At 39.3% G+C, this 17,411-nt stretch overlaps 1 protein-coding gene across 2 annotated transcripts; it reads right to left on the bottom strand.

Annotated features, from left to right (window-relative positions):
* Positions 1 to 2,308: 2,308 nt before the first annotated feature.
* Positions 2,309 to 16,367, bottom strand: LOC307124295 (cell surface A33 antigen-like). 2 transcript variants are annotated; one of them, XM_079813361.1, is made up of 8 exons: positions 16,217 to 16,367; positions 11,850 to 12,007; positions 11,544 to 11,760; positions 11,169 to 11,330; positions 10,964 to 11,080; positions 6,028 to 6,139; positions 3,584 to 3,619; positions 2,309 to 2,738 (listed from the first exon to the last, which is right to left on the bottom strand). In XM_079813361.1, the coding sequence occupies exons 1-7, from the start codon at positions 16,260 to 16,262 to the stop codon at positions 3,610 to 3,612; spliced, it is 822 nt and encodes a 273-aa protein (XP_079669487.1). In that variant the 5' UTR covers positions 16,263 to 16,367; the 3' UTR covers positions 2,309 to 2,738; positions 3,584 to 3,609. The 2 variants fall into 2 exon arrangements, with proteins under 2 accessions (XP_079669487.1, XP_079669488.1); XM_079813362.1 differs by having other exon boundaries at positions 2,439 to 2,738; positions 3,594 to 3,619.
* Between the last annotated feature and the right edge of the window lie 1,044 nt (positions 16,368 to 17,411).

Genomic DNA, 17,411 nt, shown 5'->3' with positions numbered 1-17,411 from the left:
TGTATAAGATCTGCAAAGTTACAAAGCTCAAAGTCTCAAACCCAAAGAGATATTCTTTGAAAAAGTTAAGGCTCAGCCACACCTTCCTAAAACACTTTATTCAAACACACCGCCAAATCTACGTCAGCCTATGGGGGCAGAGTTTCATAACACCACCCAAATGTATACGCAAAGAAAGAAGGCATAACTTTTATTCTCGTCGGCGCCACCATGTCATTGAGACGCTGTGTTTTTCGTTGCGAAAGCCAAACTACTTTGTTTGGCCTTCCAAAAGAGGAGACAATTAGAAAACAGTGGCTAAGCTTTAGTTACAACTCTGTTCTAGAACAGCACAACCCAAATATTCGACTGTGCTGCGCATTTCGGAAGACCTGGGAGAGCACAGACCGTTTCTACGATAACAAATGCAAACTTACCAATCCGATACTTTTGATGTGTTTCAGAAAGGCAGGGCATAGAGAAGCAATTACTTTTTTTAATCTAAAACCTTATAAACTCATTGCATTAAACCAAAAACACAAAATAATGTTCTTTTTAGAACCATCATATGACCCCTGTAAAAGGAAGTTTTATTCCCGATTGTATTCTCCCTTTAGTAAAGTCTGGCCCTGGAGGTTCTTTAGACTCTCCTCTTTTTGACAACACTAACTTATTTGTCTTTTCAATACCACGTCAAACAAAGACATTCGTTCAGTTATTAATAGATCTCAGATTTCTTTGCCTGCTTGTGTGAGTTTTTGGAAATACATATTTAGTGATATATAATGGGAAGAGTTTTGTCTTCTTCGACAAAAATTCTTCTTATCTAATAAAGTAGTTGAAGTTTCTATTAAAATTATCCATAATTGTTATCCGATAAATCATAAACGTGCTAAATTTAACAATAGTATTTCACCCGATTGCTCTTTTTGCCTTCAGTATGAAGAGGCGATTAATCACTTGTTTTGGGACTGTACTTACTGTAAAGTCTTCTGGATTGATTTTTCAAATTCTGTTAAAAAATATTTATATCCAAACTTTTGTATAACCCCCAAACATTGTTTTTGGTTATTCTTTGAATTTAGACCCTTCTCATTGTAAATGTATTATTAATTTACTGCTTTATTGTGCTCATTTTAAATGTACATTTTCAAAGAAAACTCCCTACTTTTTTATTTTCAGGAAAGATTTTGATATGTTAACTCGTTAAGAAACTCGAATAATTCTATTGCATGTGAGACTCTGTCATGGTGTAAATCCTTTAAGCTAACATAGTTTGTTTTTGGAGTATTGTTTGTAACCCTCGTTGTTTTTTTTGTTCTTTGTAAGTGTACTTGTTGTTCTTCTTTTGCATAATAATAAAAAAAAAGGTGGCATTTGAAGGCTGTATGCATCATCAAAGCGGTCTCATTTCAGAAAAGCAAGTTTTTATTTTAATATATATTTATATATAATATATTCATTATTATACATTATTACTATTAATTTGATTACTTTTTTATTTTAATGTTTTACATATATTATATTAATAATTATATATTATTTATTACTATGAATTAATGTTAATATTCATGTTAATTATCATATATCATTAATGTTATTTTTTATTTTAATGTTTGCATATGCTATACATTAATTATTATACATCATTTATTAATTTTAATTGTATAACTTTTTGATTTTAATATTAGTATACATAATGTATTACCATTAATGTTAATATTCATGTTAATTATCACATATTATTAATACTACTTTAATTTAAATTTTTTATTTTAATATTTGCATATGCTATACATTAATTATTATACATCATTTATACATTTTAATTGTATAACTTTTTGATTTTAATGATATATATATATATATACTATATGTCAATGTAAACTTTTTGTCATATTTATGTTTTATGTCATAATGTCGATTTTTTTCATAATTATGACTTTTACGGATAGCGTTTTATGTCATATTTGTTTTTTATGTCATAAGACTTTTGATGTCACAATTGAGTTTGTCATATTTTGACTTTTTATTCCATAATGTCGACTGTTTGTCATAGTTTAGACTTTTTATCTCATAATTCTCATTTTCACTATAAGTTTAACTTAAATGTGACATAAAAGGGATAATTATGGGATTATGTCATAATTATGACTCTCATATTTGTGTTTTTTTTATGTCATAATGTCAATTTCTTATTAATGGCTTTTTATATCATTGGCTATATGTTTTTTTATGTCACAATGATAAGTGTGTTTAAAACTAATTAAAAAAAAAAAATTTATTTCAACTTTTTTTTCATTCTCTGAAAACAATTTTTTCCAGTTTTGGTTAACAACAGGGTTATTTATCTTTAAAACTAAAATCTTTTCACACACACACACACACACACACACACACACACACACACACACTATATATATATATTAACTAAAAAGTAACTCCCTGACACAGAGCTTATAATGTGCAGGAACTCGTGTCGCTGCTCTGATTTTATTGTTATGTAAGCAACAGCAGAAGATCCTTCAAGGTCTACACATTGCATTATCAGTAAGAGTAATGAAGTTTATGAACAACTTTTTTTAATTTGACTGCCAAGCAAACAAAGAAGAAAGAATCTGTGCTGTCCCAGCGTTGAGGTGCAGCTTTAATGTCAATGTTGTCCTCAGTGCTCAGATAACAGTGTGTGTGGTTCGCTCCGCGTGCAGATCCAGTGTTCACTGCGTTTGTAGAAGGCTAGCGTTTCAAGCAGACGTTCACTAGACATGTGAACAAAGAAAGATATAATGTGAGACATTGTCCTTATTCTACAGCAGTCATCTTATAGGAGAACAATGTGAGCAAATGTCCCATGATTCATGATATTATCACGCTTTCGTTCAAATAACATTGTACACAGAGCACTATATCATAATATATCATAATCACCAGCAAATTACTGAAAAATTTGGAATTTTTTTGGTTAATCAGAATGGGATGAGACTTGGTGTGTGAACACACACACAAATCACGGCCATGATTGGGATGTTAAAATGTCGCACAGCAATGAAAGGACGGCACTCGAAACCATCAAGAGTGCAAAATACACTCATACAGTACATCTGTGCATTTGTGTCACGTTTTATTGAATGTTGTGTGTCAAAATGTCCTCCTCTATGCTCAGGTTTGACTGGAGTTTCGCCATCGTCTGTCTTCATCACTCATTTAACAATATTTCATTTGAATTGTGTTTTATTAATAGACACTGTGCTCTGTAGTCCAAAACAATCTTTCCATATTATTTATGTGTACAGTATCTCACAGAAGTACACCCCTCACATTTCAGTTATATAATCTCTGTATGTGAAGTTATTTTCAGAGGACAGTAAATCTATACAAGCAGCACACCGACTACAATATATATCAGTTTAATTTCTGTAGTATTGTCCCTTGAGAAGATGCTAAACTGGCTGAACTGTGAGGGGTGGACTCATACTGTAGGTTCCTCTACTATGATGAACACAGGACTGATATTACCCTGAGCCAGACATCACACGTCTGATATTTATGCGATCAGTCCATCATCAGTTACGTGTGTAGAGTGTAGAAATAAAACTGAACTTACCTTCACTCACATTATCAGCCTTATTATTAGATGGCGCTGCAGGAGGAGAGGAAACAGTGTTCATTGTCTTTAATCATTTCATTTTTCCCAGGTTATCATCATGCCATCTTAAAGTTATGACCAAAATTGCTCATATGTACAAATTTGTCCATATTTACATTATACACTATATGGCCAAAAGTATTGAGCCGCCTCCACATCACTGAGTTCAGGTGTTGAACCCCTTCATGGCCACAGGTGTATAACTCCAGCTCTAGGCCTGCAGACGCTTCTACACACATTAGAGAGAGAATGGGCCGCTCTCAGGAGTGTGTGTGTGTGTGTGTGTGTGTTTGCTTCTACACACATTAGAGAGAGAATGGGCCGCTCTCAGGAGTGTGTGTGTGTGTGTGTGTGTGTGTGTGTGTGTGTGTGTGTGTGTGTGTGTGTGTGTGTGTGTGTGTGTGTGTTTGCTTCTACACACATTAGAGAGAGAATGGGCCGCTCTCAGGAGTGTGTGTGTGTGTGTGTGTGTGTGTTCACTTCTACACACATTAGTGAGAGAATGGGCCGCTCTCAGGAGCTCAGAGAACCGTGATCGGTGGACACCTGTGCAATAAGTCCAAATACTATACTAAATATTCCACGCTAAACTGTTAGTGGTGTTATAACAAAGTGGAAGCGATTGGGACAACAGCAACTCAGAGCGGGGTCAGCGCATGCTGAGGGTCACAGAAGTCAAGAGCTCCAGACCTCCAAACTTCTGTGGCCTTCAGATGAGCTCAAGAACAGTGTGGGGTGGGGGATTATGGGGTGGGGTTGTTTTTCAGGGGTTAGTTCCAGTGAAAGGAACTCTTAATGCTTCACCAAGACATTTTGGACAATTTCATGCTCCCAACTTTTTGGGAACAGTTTGGGGACGGCCCCTTCCTGTCCCAGCATGACTGACCAGTGCACAAAGCATCGCTCCATAAAGACATGGATGAGCGAGTTTGGTGTGGAGGAACTGGAGTCCTGACCTCAACACCTTTGGGATGAATTAGAGCGGAGACTGAGAGCCAGGCCTTCTCGTCCAACATCACAAATGCACTTCTAGAAGAATCCCCATAAACACACTCCTAAACCTTGAGGAAAGAAGAGCTGAAGCTGTTAGAGCGACTCCATATTAAACCCCACCAGAGGTGGACAAAGTACACAACTCCATTACTTGAGTAAAAGTACTATTGGTTAAATATTACTCCATTACAAGTGAAAGTTGTAAATATAGATTTTTACTTAAGTAAAAGTACAGAAGTACTTGCGTTTAAAAGTACTCAAGTATCAAAAGTAAAAGTAAACACACTATTTTATTATTGTTGCATTGTTGTAAGCACACTGTTCCATCATGGTGGTTTAAGCCAGTCATGCTCCATCCGACATGCTAGCATACCTAAATACTTGCTTAAAAGTTACAACGCTCTTATCATTCTAGAAAAGTCAAAATCATACTAGAAAAGAAAGGTTTCTACATTGTGTTTATTTGACAGGATTATGTACAAAACACATTTCTGAAAGGACTTCAGTTAACATTATTAGCCCAACTACGCTTTTGCATGCTAACTAACATCATTGTCGAACGTTACCTATGCGTTAGCGCTGGATCCACAAGGCTATGGCAACTTGGCGGGTAAATCTATAAAAATCATTTGACCAACCATATTTCATACCATTGTTAATTTTGACAGCAAATCTTTATTTAGTTTTAGTCAGTCTTTTGACTATAACATTTTTGGCATCTGAATTGTTTTAGTTTTAGTCTGTAATAAGATTTTAGTAGATTCAATAGACTAAAATTCAGTACTTGTGGTCTGGCGTCTGAGAGGCAGCTTTTTTATGTGCGCTTTCGTGTCGTCGCACTTTTTCAGACTTATCCACGTCTGCTCTTCTGAATTTTAACTTTTAAGTATAACTTTGGTTACGTCTGGGAACTGCCGCCTTCTATTTAACCATCAATTGATTAGTGTTCAAAAAATACTTGGAAATCATTGAACTTCATGTGATCCTACAAGAGTGATTACTGATAGGCTGTCTGCAAAAAAAAGAAAAAGATTCACGTTTTAAAGAAGAAAACAAATCATCCACTGACTTTCAAAGCGGCTACGACTTTCTACTTCAAGGGCCGTGATAGAAATGTAGTGGAGTAAAAAGTACGAGATTTGTCTTTCAAATGTAGTGAAGTAAAAGTCATAAGTTTCCAGAAAAAATACTACTCAAGGAAAGTACAGATACTCAAAAAGTGTACTTAAGTACAGTACTCAAGTAAATGTTACTGTCCACCTCTGAACCCTACGGATTGAGAATGGGAAGCTCATGTGCGTGTGTAGGAGGCGGCACAACACTTTTGGCGATATAGTGTGTCTCTAAAGATTTGTCTCATGCTTTTGACATTACAATGGCGTTTATCTTTGTGGAAACTTTGTTCTCACCCGCTCTCCTTCCCCCCACAGCAATAGCAGCAGAGGATGATGGCTCCAACGACAGCAGCCACGGCCACAACGGCCCCGACGATCTTGCCGATGGTGGCCTTGCTCTCAGACGCTGCAGGAGAAGATGAAGACAGACAGAAGGTCAGGACTGAGGGTCACAGGAGAGCAGGTCTTTGTGCACTGCAAAAATGCTTTTCTTACTTAGTGAACTTAGTTTCTTAGCGTGTGAAGACCGACGCGGGTAAAGACATCTGTATTCGACTCTTCCTCTGCGCGACTCCTCCGATGCAAGGACTCCGGTAAGGCACCGACTTACCTCCGTTTCTTGTCCTCTTTCACCTCCTTTCCTCTCTAACCATGTACAGTCCATTCCCGTTATCTCTCAACCACGCCCCACTATTACACGTAGGCCTACACGACACATAACACTGCTAATCTACGTCCTGTTCCCTCCTCCGCTAATGTCCCTCCCTCTTTTTCTGTGGGCCTATGGAATTGTCAGTCAGCGGTCAATAAAGCTGACTTCATTTCAGCCTTTGCCATTCAATCCGATCTCAAAATCTTGGCCTTGACTGAGACTTGGGTCCGTCCAGAAGACTCAGCAACACCTGCTGCTCTTTCTAAAAACTTATCTTTCTCCCACACCCCTCGCCAGACTGGGAGGGGTGGTGGCACAGGTCTTCTCATTTATAACAACTGGAAATACTCAACTCACAGATCTCTTTGCAATAACAAGACATTTGAATACCACGCTATTACGCTTACGACTCCCTTTAAAATCCATAGAGTAGTCATTTACCGACCCCCTGGTCCATTGACCACATTTGTTGAGGAGCTAGATGTTCTGCTGTCCTCATTTCCAGAGGATGGCTGCCCACTCATAGTCCTTGGCGACTTCAACATTCACCTGGACAAATCTTATGCTTCAGATTTCCACTCCCCCCAAGCATCATTCGATCTCAAACGCCTCATCACTTCACATACCCACAAATCTGGCAACCATCTGGACCTCATTTACACACGCAACTGCTCTACAGACAACATTTTGGTCAAACCTCTACACATCTCAGATCACTTCTTCATCACATTCAATCTTCAACTCACTACTCATGCACCACCAGTTCCTCCACCAGTTACTTTCAGGCGAAACCTGCGCTCACTTTCTCCTTCTCATCTTTCCTCTGCTCTGTCATCCTCCCTTCCCTCATCCACACAATTCTCCTCTACGGATGTCAACACTGTAACTGACACTTTATGCTCCACTTTAACTTCTTGTCTAGACAGTATTTGCCCTCTTTCGTTTAGGCCAGCACGAGCTACTCCCTCTATATCCTGGTTATCTGATGTTATTCGCGAACACCGGACGATACTCAGGGCAGCAGAGAGAAAATGGCGTAAATCTAACCATCCATCTGATCTAGGTAAGTATCAGTCCCTGTTCTCATCCTTCTCAGATGAAATACATGCAGCTAAATCTTCTTATTTCCAAAACAAGATCAACAGCACCTCAAACTCACGCACACTGCTCAGAACATTTAACTCTCTCCTCTGCCCTCCCCCACCACCTCCCTATCTCCAGACGATTTTGCCCAATTCTTCACAAACAAAACAACAATTATCAGCAGTCAGTTCTCACCCACACGCACTGTGGATTTTAGATCAGCCACATCCACAACCAAACATCCTTTCTCTTCATTTTATCCACTCACTGAGACAGAAGTATCTAAACTTCTCCTCTCCAGCCACCTTACCACCTGTCCTCTTGATCCCATTCCCTCACACCTCCTTCAAGCCATCTCTCCAACACTCCTACCAGCACTCACACACATCAACAACACATCTCTCCAACACTCCTACCAGCACTCACACACATCATTAACACATCTCTCCAACACTCCTACCAGCACTCACACACATCATCAACACATCTCTCCAACACTCCTACCAGCACTCACACACATCATTAACACATCTCTCCAACACTCCTACCAGCACTCACACACATCATCAACACATCTCTCCTACACTCCTACCAGCACTCACACACATCATCAACACATCTCTCCTACACTCCTACCAGCACTCACACACATCATCAACACATCTCTCCTACACTCCTACCAGCACTCACACACATCATCAACACATCTCTCCAACACTCCTACCAGCACTCACACACATCAACACATCTCTCCTACACTCCTACCAGCACTCACACACATCATCAACACATCTCTCCTACACTCCTACCAGCACTCACACACATCATCAACAGATCTCTCCTACACTCCTACCAGCACTCACACACATCATTAACACATCTCTCCAACACTCCTACCAGCACTCACACACATCAACACATCTCTCCAACACTCCTACCAGCACTCACACACATCATCAACACATCTCTCCAACACTCCTACCAGCACTCACACACATCATTAACACATCTCTCCAACACTCCTACCAGCACTCACACACATCATCAACACATCTCTCCTACACTCCTACCAGCACTCACACACATCATCAACACATCTCTCCAACACTCCTACCAGCACTCACACACATCATTAACACATCTCTCCAACACTCCTACCAGCACTCACACACATCATCAACACATCTCTCCTACACTCCTACCAGCACTCACACACATCATCAACACATCTCTCCTACACTCCTACCAGCACTCACACACATCATCAACACATCTCTCCAACACTCCTACCAGCACTCACACACATCATTAACACATCTCTCCAACACTCCTACCAGCACTCACACACTTCATCAACACATCTCTCCTACACTCCTACCAGCACTCACACACATCATCAACACATCTCTCCTACACTCCTACCAGCACTCACACACATCATCAACAGATCTCTCCAACACTCCTACCAGCACTCACACACATCATTAACACATCTCTCTGCACCGGCATTTTCCCTACCACATTCAAGCAGGCTCGGGTAACTCCACTACTTAAGAAACCCACATTAAACCCATAACTCATAGATAACTACAGACCTGTTTCTCTCCTACCATTCATAGCAAAAACTATTGAACGAGTTGTTTTCAACCAGGTTTCATCCTTCTTATCATCTGGACGTCAACCAATCAGGCTTCAAAAGGGGCCACTCCACAGAGACTGCACTACTGTCGGTCACTGAAGCCCTGCGGATAGCTAAAGCTGACTCCAAATCATAAGTCCTCGTCCTGCTCGATCTATCTGCTGCCTTTGACACGGTCAATCATCAGATTCTTCTGTCCACCCTCTCATCACTGGGCATCACAGGGACTCCACTCCTTTGGTTTGAGTCTTATCTCACAGGTAGGTCTTTCAAGGTTGCCTGGAGAGGAGAGGAATCCCAAGCACATCAACTGACCACGGGGGTTCCTCAGGGCTCAGTGCTTGGACCTCTCCTTTTTTCCATTTACACTACTTCATTGGGACCCATCATTCAGGCACATGGCTTCTCATATCACTGCTATGCTGATGACACTCAGCTCTACCTTTCATTTCAACCAGACGACCCCACAGTACCTGCAAGAATCTCCAGCTGTCTGGCTGACATCTCTGCATGGATGAGAAATCATCACCTGCAGCTCAACCTGGCAAAGACTGAGTTTCTCATCTTCCCCACCAGTCCCACTATACAACATGACTTCACCATCCAGTTAGGTACATCCTTGATTTCCCCGTCAAGTCAGTCAGAAATCTTGGAGTAACATTTGATGATCAGTTGTCCTTCAGAGAACACATTGCTAAGACAGCTCGCTCATGCAGGTTTGCGCTCCACAACATCAGGAAGATTAGACGGTTCCTAACAGAGCACACAACACAGCTTCTCGTCCAGGCCCTGGTTATTTGTAGTCTTGACTACTGCAATGCGCTTCTGGCTGGACTCCCCTCGTGCGATCCAAACACTTCGAATGATCCAGAATGCAGCGGCACGTCTGGTCTTCAACGAGCCCAAAAGGACCCAGGTCACACCTCTCTTCATCTCTCTGCACTGGCTACCACTCGCTGCTCGCATCAAGTTTAAGGCGCTGACGCTTGCCTACAGAGCCACCACGCGCTCAGCTCCTGAATACTTTGACCCGATTCTACGACTCCACACCCCCACCAGAAGCCTTCTTTCAGCTAAGGAGCGACGGCTTGTAGTACCATCACAGAGAGGCAAAAAATCCCTTTCCAGAACATTTTCATTCAACGTTCCCAGCCGGTGGAACGATCTTCCCAACTGCATCCGAAACGCAGAATCATTGACTTAATTCAAAAGTCAACTAAAAACTCAGCTCTTCCGTGACTACTTAAAAAAAAAATAAAATAAAAAAACTTTCCTTTCCTCCTTCTCCTCTTTTTTCCCTCCCTACTCTAACCTGTGCTACACTGAGCAATGTACACGGTCTAAGTATTTCAGGCACTTGTTGCGCTTACTCGACTCTTCTTGACCCATCACTTCGTGTACCCCCAAATTGTAAGTCGCTTTGGATAAAAGCGTCTGCTAAATGCATAAATGTAAATGTATAAATGTAGTATTTTTGTCTTGTTTTCAGTCCAAATATCAAAAAAATCTTACATTAAGAAGCATTTACTAGACAAGCAAAAGTTTTTGTCTTGTTTTGGAGGAAAATAACTCAAAATGAAGGGAGTTTTTGCTTAAAATAAGGGGGAAGCAAAATAATCTTAATTCAAACAGAAAACAAGATTTTTTTGCTTACCCCATTGGCAGATTATTTTGCTTATTTTAAGCAAAAACTCCCTTAATTTTGAGTTATTTTCCCCCAAAACAAGACAAAAACTTTAGCTTGTCTAGTAAATGCTTCTTAATATAAGATTTTTTAGATATTTGGACTGAAAACAAGACAAAAATACTAAATAAAAAAAGCATTTTTTGCAGTGATGAAAAGCTGATTCTCTTACGTGGCATGACGGCCAGGGTCAATTTACACCTTTCAGATCCGATTTCATTGGTGGACGTGCAGACGAAGAAACCGGACGTTTCTTCGGTTATATTGTAGAGCGACAAAACTCCTTTTTCTGAGGAGAGACCAACACACTCATATGTGATGCAGGAACGAGGTTTAATCATGTATTTGAGCATCGCCACACAGGCGGACACACGTACGGTCAGTGGCCATGGGCGGGATCGGTCGAGGGATTTTACTGGTGTTGTAGCTCTGCCACGAGTAGTTCTGGCCCGGCATTTCCTCCTCCGAGCGGCAGGTCAGTTTGATGTTCTCATAGTATTCAGTCACCCCTACAATCTTGCAGATGGGAGATGGAGCCACTGAAACACAACAGGAACACGGTCAAGATTTTATTCACACAGCATGTACGACTCTCTGAAATGCTTGATTCTGATGGTCAGTTATTGGCCATCATTATGCCTTAGCTGAAGACCACTTATCCTCCACTGAGACAACAAATCATGCCGCCGTATTGTCATATTTCAAAATGTCTTCAAATTATGACATATGAATTCCATCTCTGTATGTCTTACCCAAGACTACGAGTTGAGAGCCCTTGTTAGGCACAGCGTACTTGTTATTATTCAAAACCTTAACTTCGCACACGTAAACACGAGTGTCTTTGCTTGTGACTCTCTTGAGCTGCAGGTCGGCTTTTCCCCTCGGGATATTATGAACTAGCGTCACCCTGTTTTTATATTTCGGCTCCACTTTAATCGTATTGGGACTGGTGAAAGTGAGGATGCCGATCTGTGAAAACAACAACAGTACATGAACACACACCAACATGAGCTCTAGTGTTAGTGATGCTGGAGGAAACTGATGGTCGTGTTCATTACCGGTGGATCTCCCGCCACGTCTGGAACCGCTGCCCATTTGACCTGGACTATATCACCCGCCTTTGGGCGTGTAAAATTGCAGGGTATCGTCACATCTTCACCTCTGGGGATCCTATACACTTTCCGTGGGATACTGACAGTCAAGACCGAAGAAAACTCTGTGAAACACATACACACACTTTATCAACTACAGTGAACTTGCAATTTATTTATGAATGCTGTGTGTGTGTGTGTGTGTGTGTGTGTGTGTGTGTGTGTGTGTGTGTGTGTGTGTGTGTGTGTGTGTGTGTGTGTGTGTGTGTGTGTGTGTGTGTGTGTGTGTGTGTGTGTGTGTGTGTGTGTGTGTGCGTGCGTGTGTTCAACAGAAAATGCAAATGCAGGATTTAGAGTTCTGTGAAAACAGCCTGGAGGTAAATCAGCGGATTCAGTTGAAAAATGACTAACTCACTCTATTGTGGAAGAGATTATATGAGCTTTTATTATTCTACTCCATTCAGGAGCGCATGAGTAACCCAGTGAACACAACTCTTCATGCTGTAAAAGTAAAAGTACTATTGGTTAAATATTACTCCGTTACAAGTGAAAGTTGTAAAGATAGATTTTGACTTAAGTAAAAGTACAGAAGTACTTGCTTTTAAAAGTACTTAAGTATCAAAAGTAAAAGTAAACGCATTATTTTATTATTGTTGCATTGTTGTATGAACACACACTGTTCCATCATGGTGGTTTAAGCCAGTCATGCTCCATCCGACATGCTAGCATACCTAAATACTTGCTTAAAAGTTACAAAGCTCTTATCAAAGTCAAAATCATACTAGAAAAGAAAGGTTTCTACATTGTGTTTATTTGACAGGATTTTGTAAAAAACATTTATGAAAGACTTGAGTTAACATTATTAGCCCAACTACGTTTTTGCGTGCTAACTAACATAATTGTCGAAACGTTAAATCTATAAAAATCTTTTGTTAATTTTGACAGCAAATTTTTATTTAGTTGTAGACATAGTCTTTTGACTATAAGATTTTAGGCATCTGAATTGTTTTAATTGATTTGAGTAGATTCAATAGACTAAAATCCAGTACTTTTGGTCTGGTGTCTGAGAGGCAGCTTTCTGTGTGCGCATTTTTAGTCTTATCCACGTCTGCTCTTTTGAATTTTAACTTTTAAATATGCTTTGGTTGCGTCTGGAAACTGCCGCCTTCTATTTTGCCATCAATTGATTGGTGTTCAAAAAATACTTGTAAATCATTGAACTTCACGTGATCCTACAAGAGTGATTACTGATAGGCTGTCTGCAAAAAAAAAAAAAAAAAAAGAATCACGTTTTAAAGAAGAAAACAAATCATCCACTGACTTTCAAAGTGGCTACGACTTTCTACTTCGAGGGCCTTGATAGAAATGTAGTGGAGTAAAAAGTACGATATTTGTCTTTCAAATGTAGTGAAGTAAAAGTAAAAAAATACTACTCAAAGAAAGTAGGGGGAGACCGGGGATGGTTGTAACACGGGTCAGTCGTAACACTTCTGATTTCTCCAATCAGGAACTAGTTACAAATCACCTGATTCACTTCACACATGCTCTGTTTAGTTCTTATTCCACATGTGATTACGTAGAGCGGCCCCACTTTATATTAGGTGGCCTTAACTACTATGTACTTACATCAAAAAATAATTTCATATTGTGTTGCAAAACACCTTTGCTGATATTGAGGTGGGATATGGGTAAATTGTAGGGCTGAAACGATTCATCGAGTTACTCGATTGACTCGATTACAAAAATTCCTCGAGGCAGAAGCCTCGTTAAATTCCTATGACGCGCACTACGCGCAGGATCTGATTCACACGGACCGCTGTTCAATGTTCAGGAAGCACACCATAGCGCATGATACATTTTGAATATAGTTTAGATTCTAGATGCCCAGAATCACTATAGTAACTGCATGTTTTACAGGTTTATGTAAGTTGATTACCGTTCTTATAGCTGCCACACACACACGCGGCGCGCGCAAGCCCCGAAGCCAGATCGCTTTCACTTTCATCCTCATAAAGTTTGTCAAGTAAATGCTTTTAAAGCCTTGTCAGTTTGAACAATGAAGCGGTTGTGCACTATTCAAAAACAACAATACGGAAAACTTATCCGTTCAGTGCTCAGCTTTTTTCTGTGACACGGAGAGTTGAGCCGTGTCGCGTCTTTGACAACGAGCGCGCGCCCTGAAGGCAGACCTCTTTTCGCGTGAAGATCGCGCGGGGAGAGCAGCGCAGAACTGATAGTAGAAAATCAGTAACACACACACACACACACACATGCACCCTCCTCTCTCTCTCTCTCTCGCGCCAGTCAGACCAATCGTGGCAATGCATCACATATGCTTAAACTTTTATGTAGCCACGCAACAATAATTTCAGCATGCGTTCACTGTATACACCGGACGTGATGTTGTGACACGATTTTTCGAACGGATGCTTCACCTTAAATGCACCGCTATGCAAGTGATGCAAGCCAAATGCAGCGTTCTATTAAAAATGAATTTGTGTATTTCTGCTGTACCAAACTGCAATGAAGCCTCACGCGCACGCGCGCACACACACACACACACAGGTTGCTAGGTTACCATCGCAAATTGGCTCACCACATATGATATATTATTTGTTAGTAGCCTAATGGTAAATGCTGCAGGTGTAGAAATCTACATAAAATATATTTACTTTGATGTCAGCGCTAGATTACAGCATGAAACCTGTTGTGCATATTAATAAATTAAATTGCTTTTCCTCTTCATTTTCGTTATGCATTATTTGTTTTGGTTGTTTAAAAACACGGGGAAAAAATTATCCGATTAAACGATTAATCGATCGATTAAGTGCTAGATTAATCGATTACAAAAAGAATCGATAGCTGCAGCCCTAGTAAATTGTGAATGGCACAAATATCAATTTCGATCTTGATTCAGTATCAGTTCATATGTATATAGCCAACTTTACATATAAGGCAAAATAAGTTTGCCTTAGCACTATTTTAGTGCTATTTTAAAAGTTTCTTGTGTTAAATTATATGTGCTCGCATTCATTAATATTCACTTGTGTGTGCTTATATAAGTATCATTAAAAATATTAGGATGCAAGTTATTAACGTTTTAAAATTTCACATTTAAAGAAATCTAGTGTTTGATCATGTCTAAATATTTATTAAAATGCAAAACCTAAAAATAAGCAAGCAGTTATGATCTGCAAAACTTTGAGCAACTAGACACATGTATATTTATTAAAGAGCCATACAGACACCTATAGTGGGCAATGGCATTACATATGAAAATTATTATTTTTCCAGCCACAACATGACTCTAATTTTCTGCTTTGCATTGGAATTCTCTATTTTAACCTTAATTACTACATTAATTGTAATATAAATAATAAACAATATTAGAAGATAAATGTTTTAAGTGGTCATTGCTTGACAGTAATTATTTCACAAATAGTATTTAGTACCAAAATATCTCCTCAAAATATTCAATAAATATTATTGAACTAAAATATAGAACATTTATTTAATAGAAAAATAGTTAGTTTGACCATCAATGAGTATGAGTGTGATCAGTTAATAAGGAAAACCCAAGGGCTAAATACAAGAAAAACATTAATGTTAACGATGTTGCATCTCCATCACTCTCCATAATAAAACAATCCTGTAAATATGGTTGACGTTATAATCAATGCACACTATGCTGTACAAAATTTGCTGCAACACCTGTATAGTGAAGCTGTTGTTTGAAAACCTATTGAATTTGAAAATCAAGGTAAATTGTACTTCATTTGTCTTCTGGGAAACATGCAAGTATCTTCTGCTGCTTCTGAAGGGCAGTACTAAATGAAAAATAACATGCATTTTGTATGATCCCTCTTATTTAGTTAAAATTATTCTCATTTTCACAGATTCTGCAAGCGGTTCACATACTTTTTCATGCCACTGTGTGTTGAAAAGTCAGTGTTGATTAAAAAGATTTCAAAATCCTTTTTTGTTGTTGTCATAATCCTTATCTCATTATGTTACAACTAACCCGGATTATGGGGTGAATTGTACCATTTCACTCCTCGTGTTTGAAACTAAACCATGCATTTTGTTTTTGTGTATTGCAAAGATAACGGCTATGTCATTTAATAGCAGACACTTGCAACTAGTTTTAATCACATTTCGAACACACTGGCTTAAAAGTTCTCCAAGATATAGACAGAAAGGTCAAAAACCATCCCCGGTCTCCCTAACTCAAGTCAATGAGTTACTGTCCTCATGAATCTGAATTGATTCAATCGAGAAGCTCGTACTGATGAGTAAATAAATGCACAGATTCACACAGCTTAAAGCTGGCTTACCAATGAACAGCAGACAAATCCCCAATATTCCCAGTATTGCGGCCATTTCTTCTCAGTGTGTGTGAGAGAAACTGAAGGTGTTTTGAAGACTCAGAGTCAATGAGACGCCAGAAAACCAGCAGTGAAAGTCCTGTGACGCCCTTGCGTGTCTGAAAGTTTCCTGTTAGAACATGTTAGAAAACCACATTGACGTAACACACCCACACACAGCACATTGAGAGAAACACGAGAAACGCGGTTTGGGGGTTAACCATAGCTTGTAAATGACTATATAAATTAATAATTATAAAGCAGTTTTCTTTATTATTAACACAGCAAATTAACATTAAATTGTACAAATTTATAATTAACTATAAATTAGGCTAAACTTAAACAACCTTTTTCAAAATGCAATATAAAAGAGCTAGCCTAGTACAAGTGTTCGGCCGCTTAAAGGATTATTTAACTTTTAAATAAACTTTTGCTGATAGTTTACTCACCCCATGTCATCCAAGATGTTCATGTCTTTCTTTCTGCAGTCGAAAAGAAATGAAGGTTTTGGATGAAAACAGTCCAGGGTTTTTCTCCATATAATGGACTTCAATGGGACCCAAACGGTTCAAGGTCCAAATGACAGTTTCAGTGCAGCTTTAAACGACACCAGATGATGAATAAGGGTCTGATCTAGACAAACCATCAGTTTCTGAGAGAAACCCAGCAGTATTTATGATATTATTTTACCTCTTATCAGACGAACGGGATCTCTGAGCTCAGACATAACTTCCGGCAAGTGAGGTCAAATTTGATCGTGGTCATAGATGTAGATGCCTCATTAGCGACTGCACGGATCAGTAGAATGAGGCATCTACTATCAATAGATCGTATTTGACCTCACTTGCTGGAAGTAATGGCTGAGCTCGTCTAAAAAGAGGTAAAAAAATAGCATAAATACTGCTGGTGTAACGGAATTCCACTGGAGGCAAGTTGAAGGACCCAAGTGCAGTTTATTCACAATTAAAACAAATCTCAACATAAATCAAACAAGGACTTGGCATTTAACTATAACAAAACTCACCAACAGCGGGTTACAACATTCAATACTTGACAAAGACACATGGCAAACATGAGGGCTTATATACACACACAGACTAATGACAAGACAAGTGACACCTGTGAACAGTGATTAAACAATGAACCAATGACAGGACAAGACACA

The sequence above is a fragment of the Gobio gobio genome (assembly GCF_949357685.1).
Source record: "Gobio gobio genome assembly, chromosome: 3".
In the NCBI taxonomy this organism is placed as follows: Eukaryota; Metazoa; Chordata; class Actinopteri; order Cypriniformes; family Gobionidae; genus Gobio; species Gobio gobio.
Note: the sequence above shows the minus strand (reverse complement) of the source record. Positions and strands in the feature narration are given on the sequence as shown.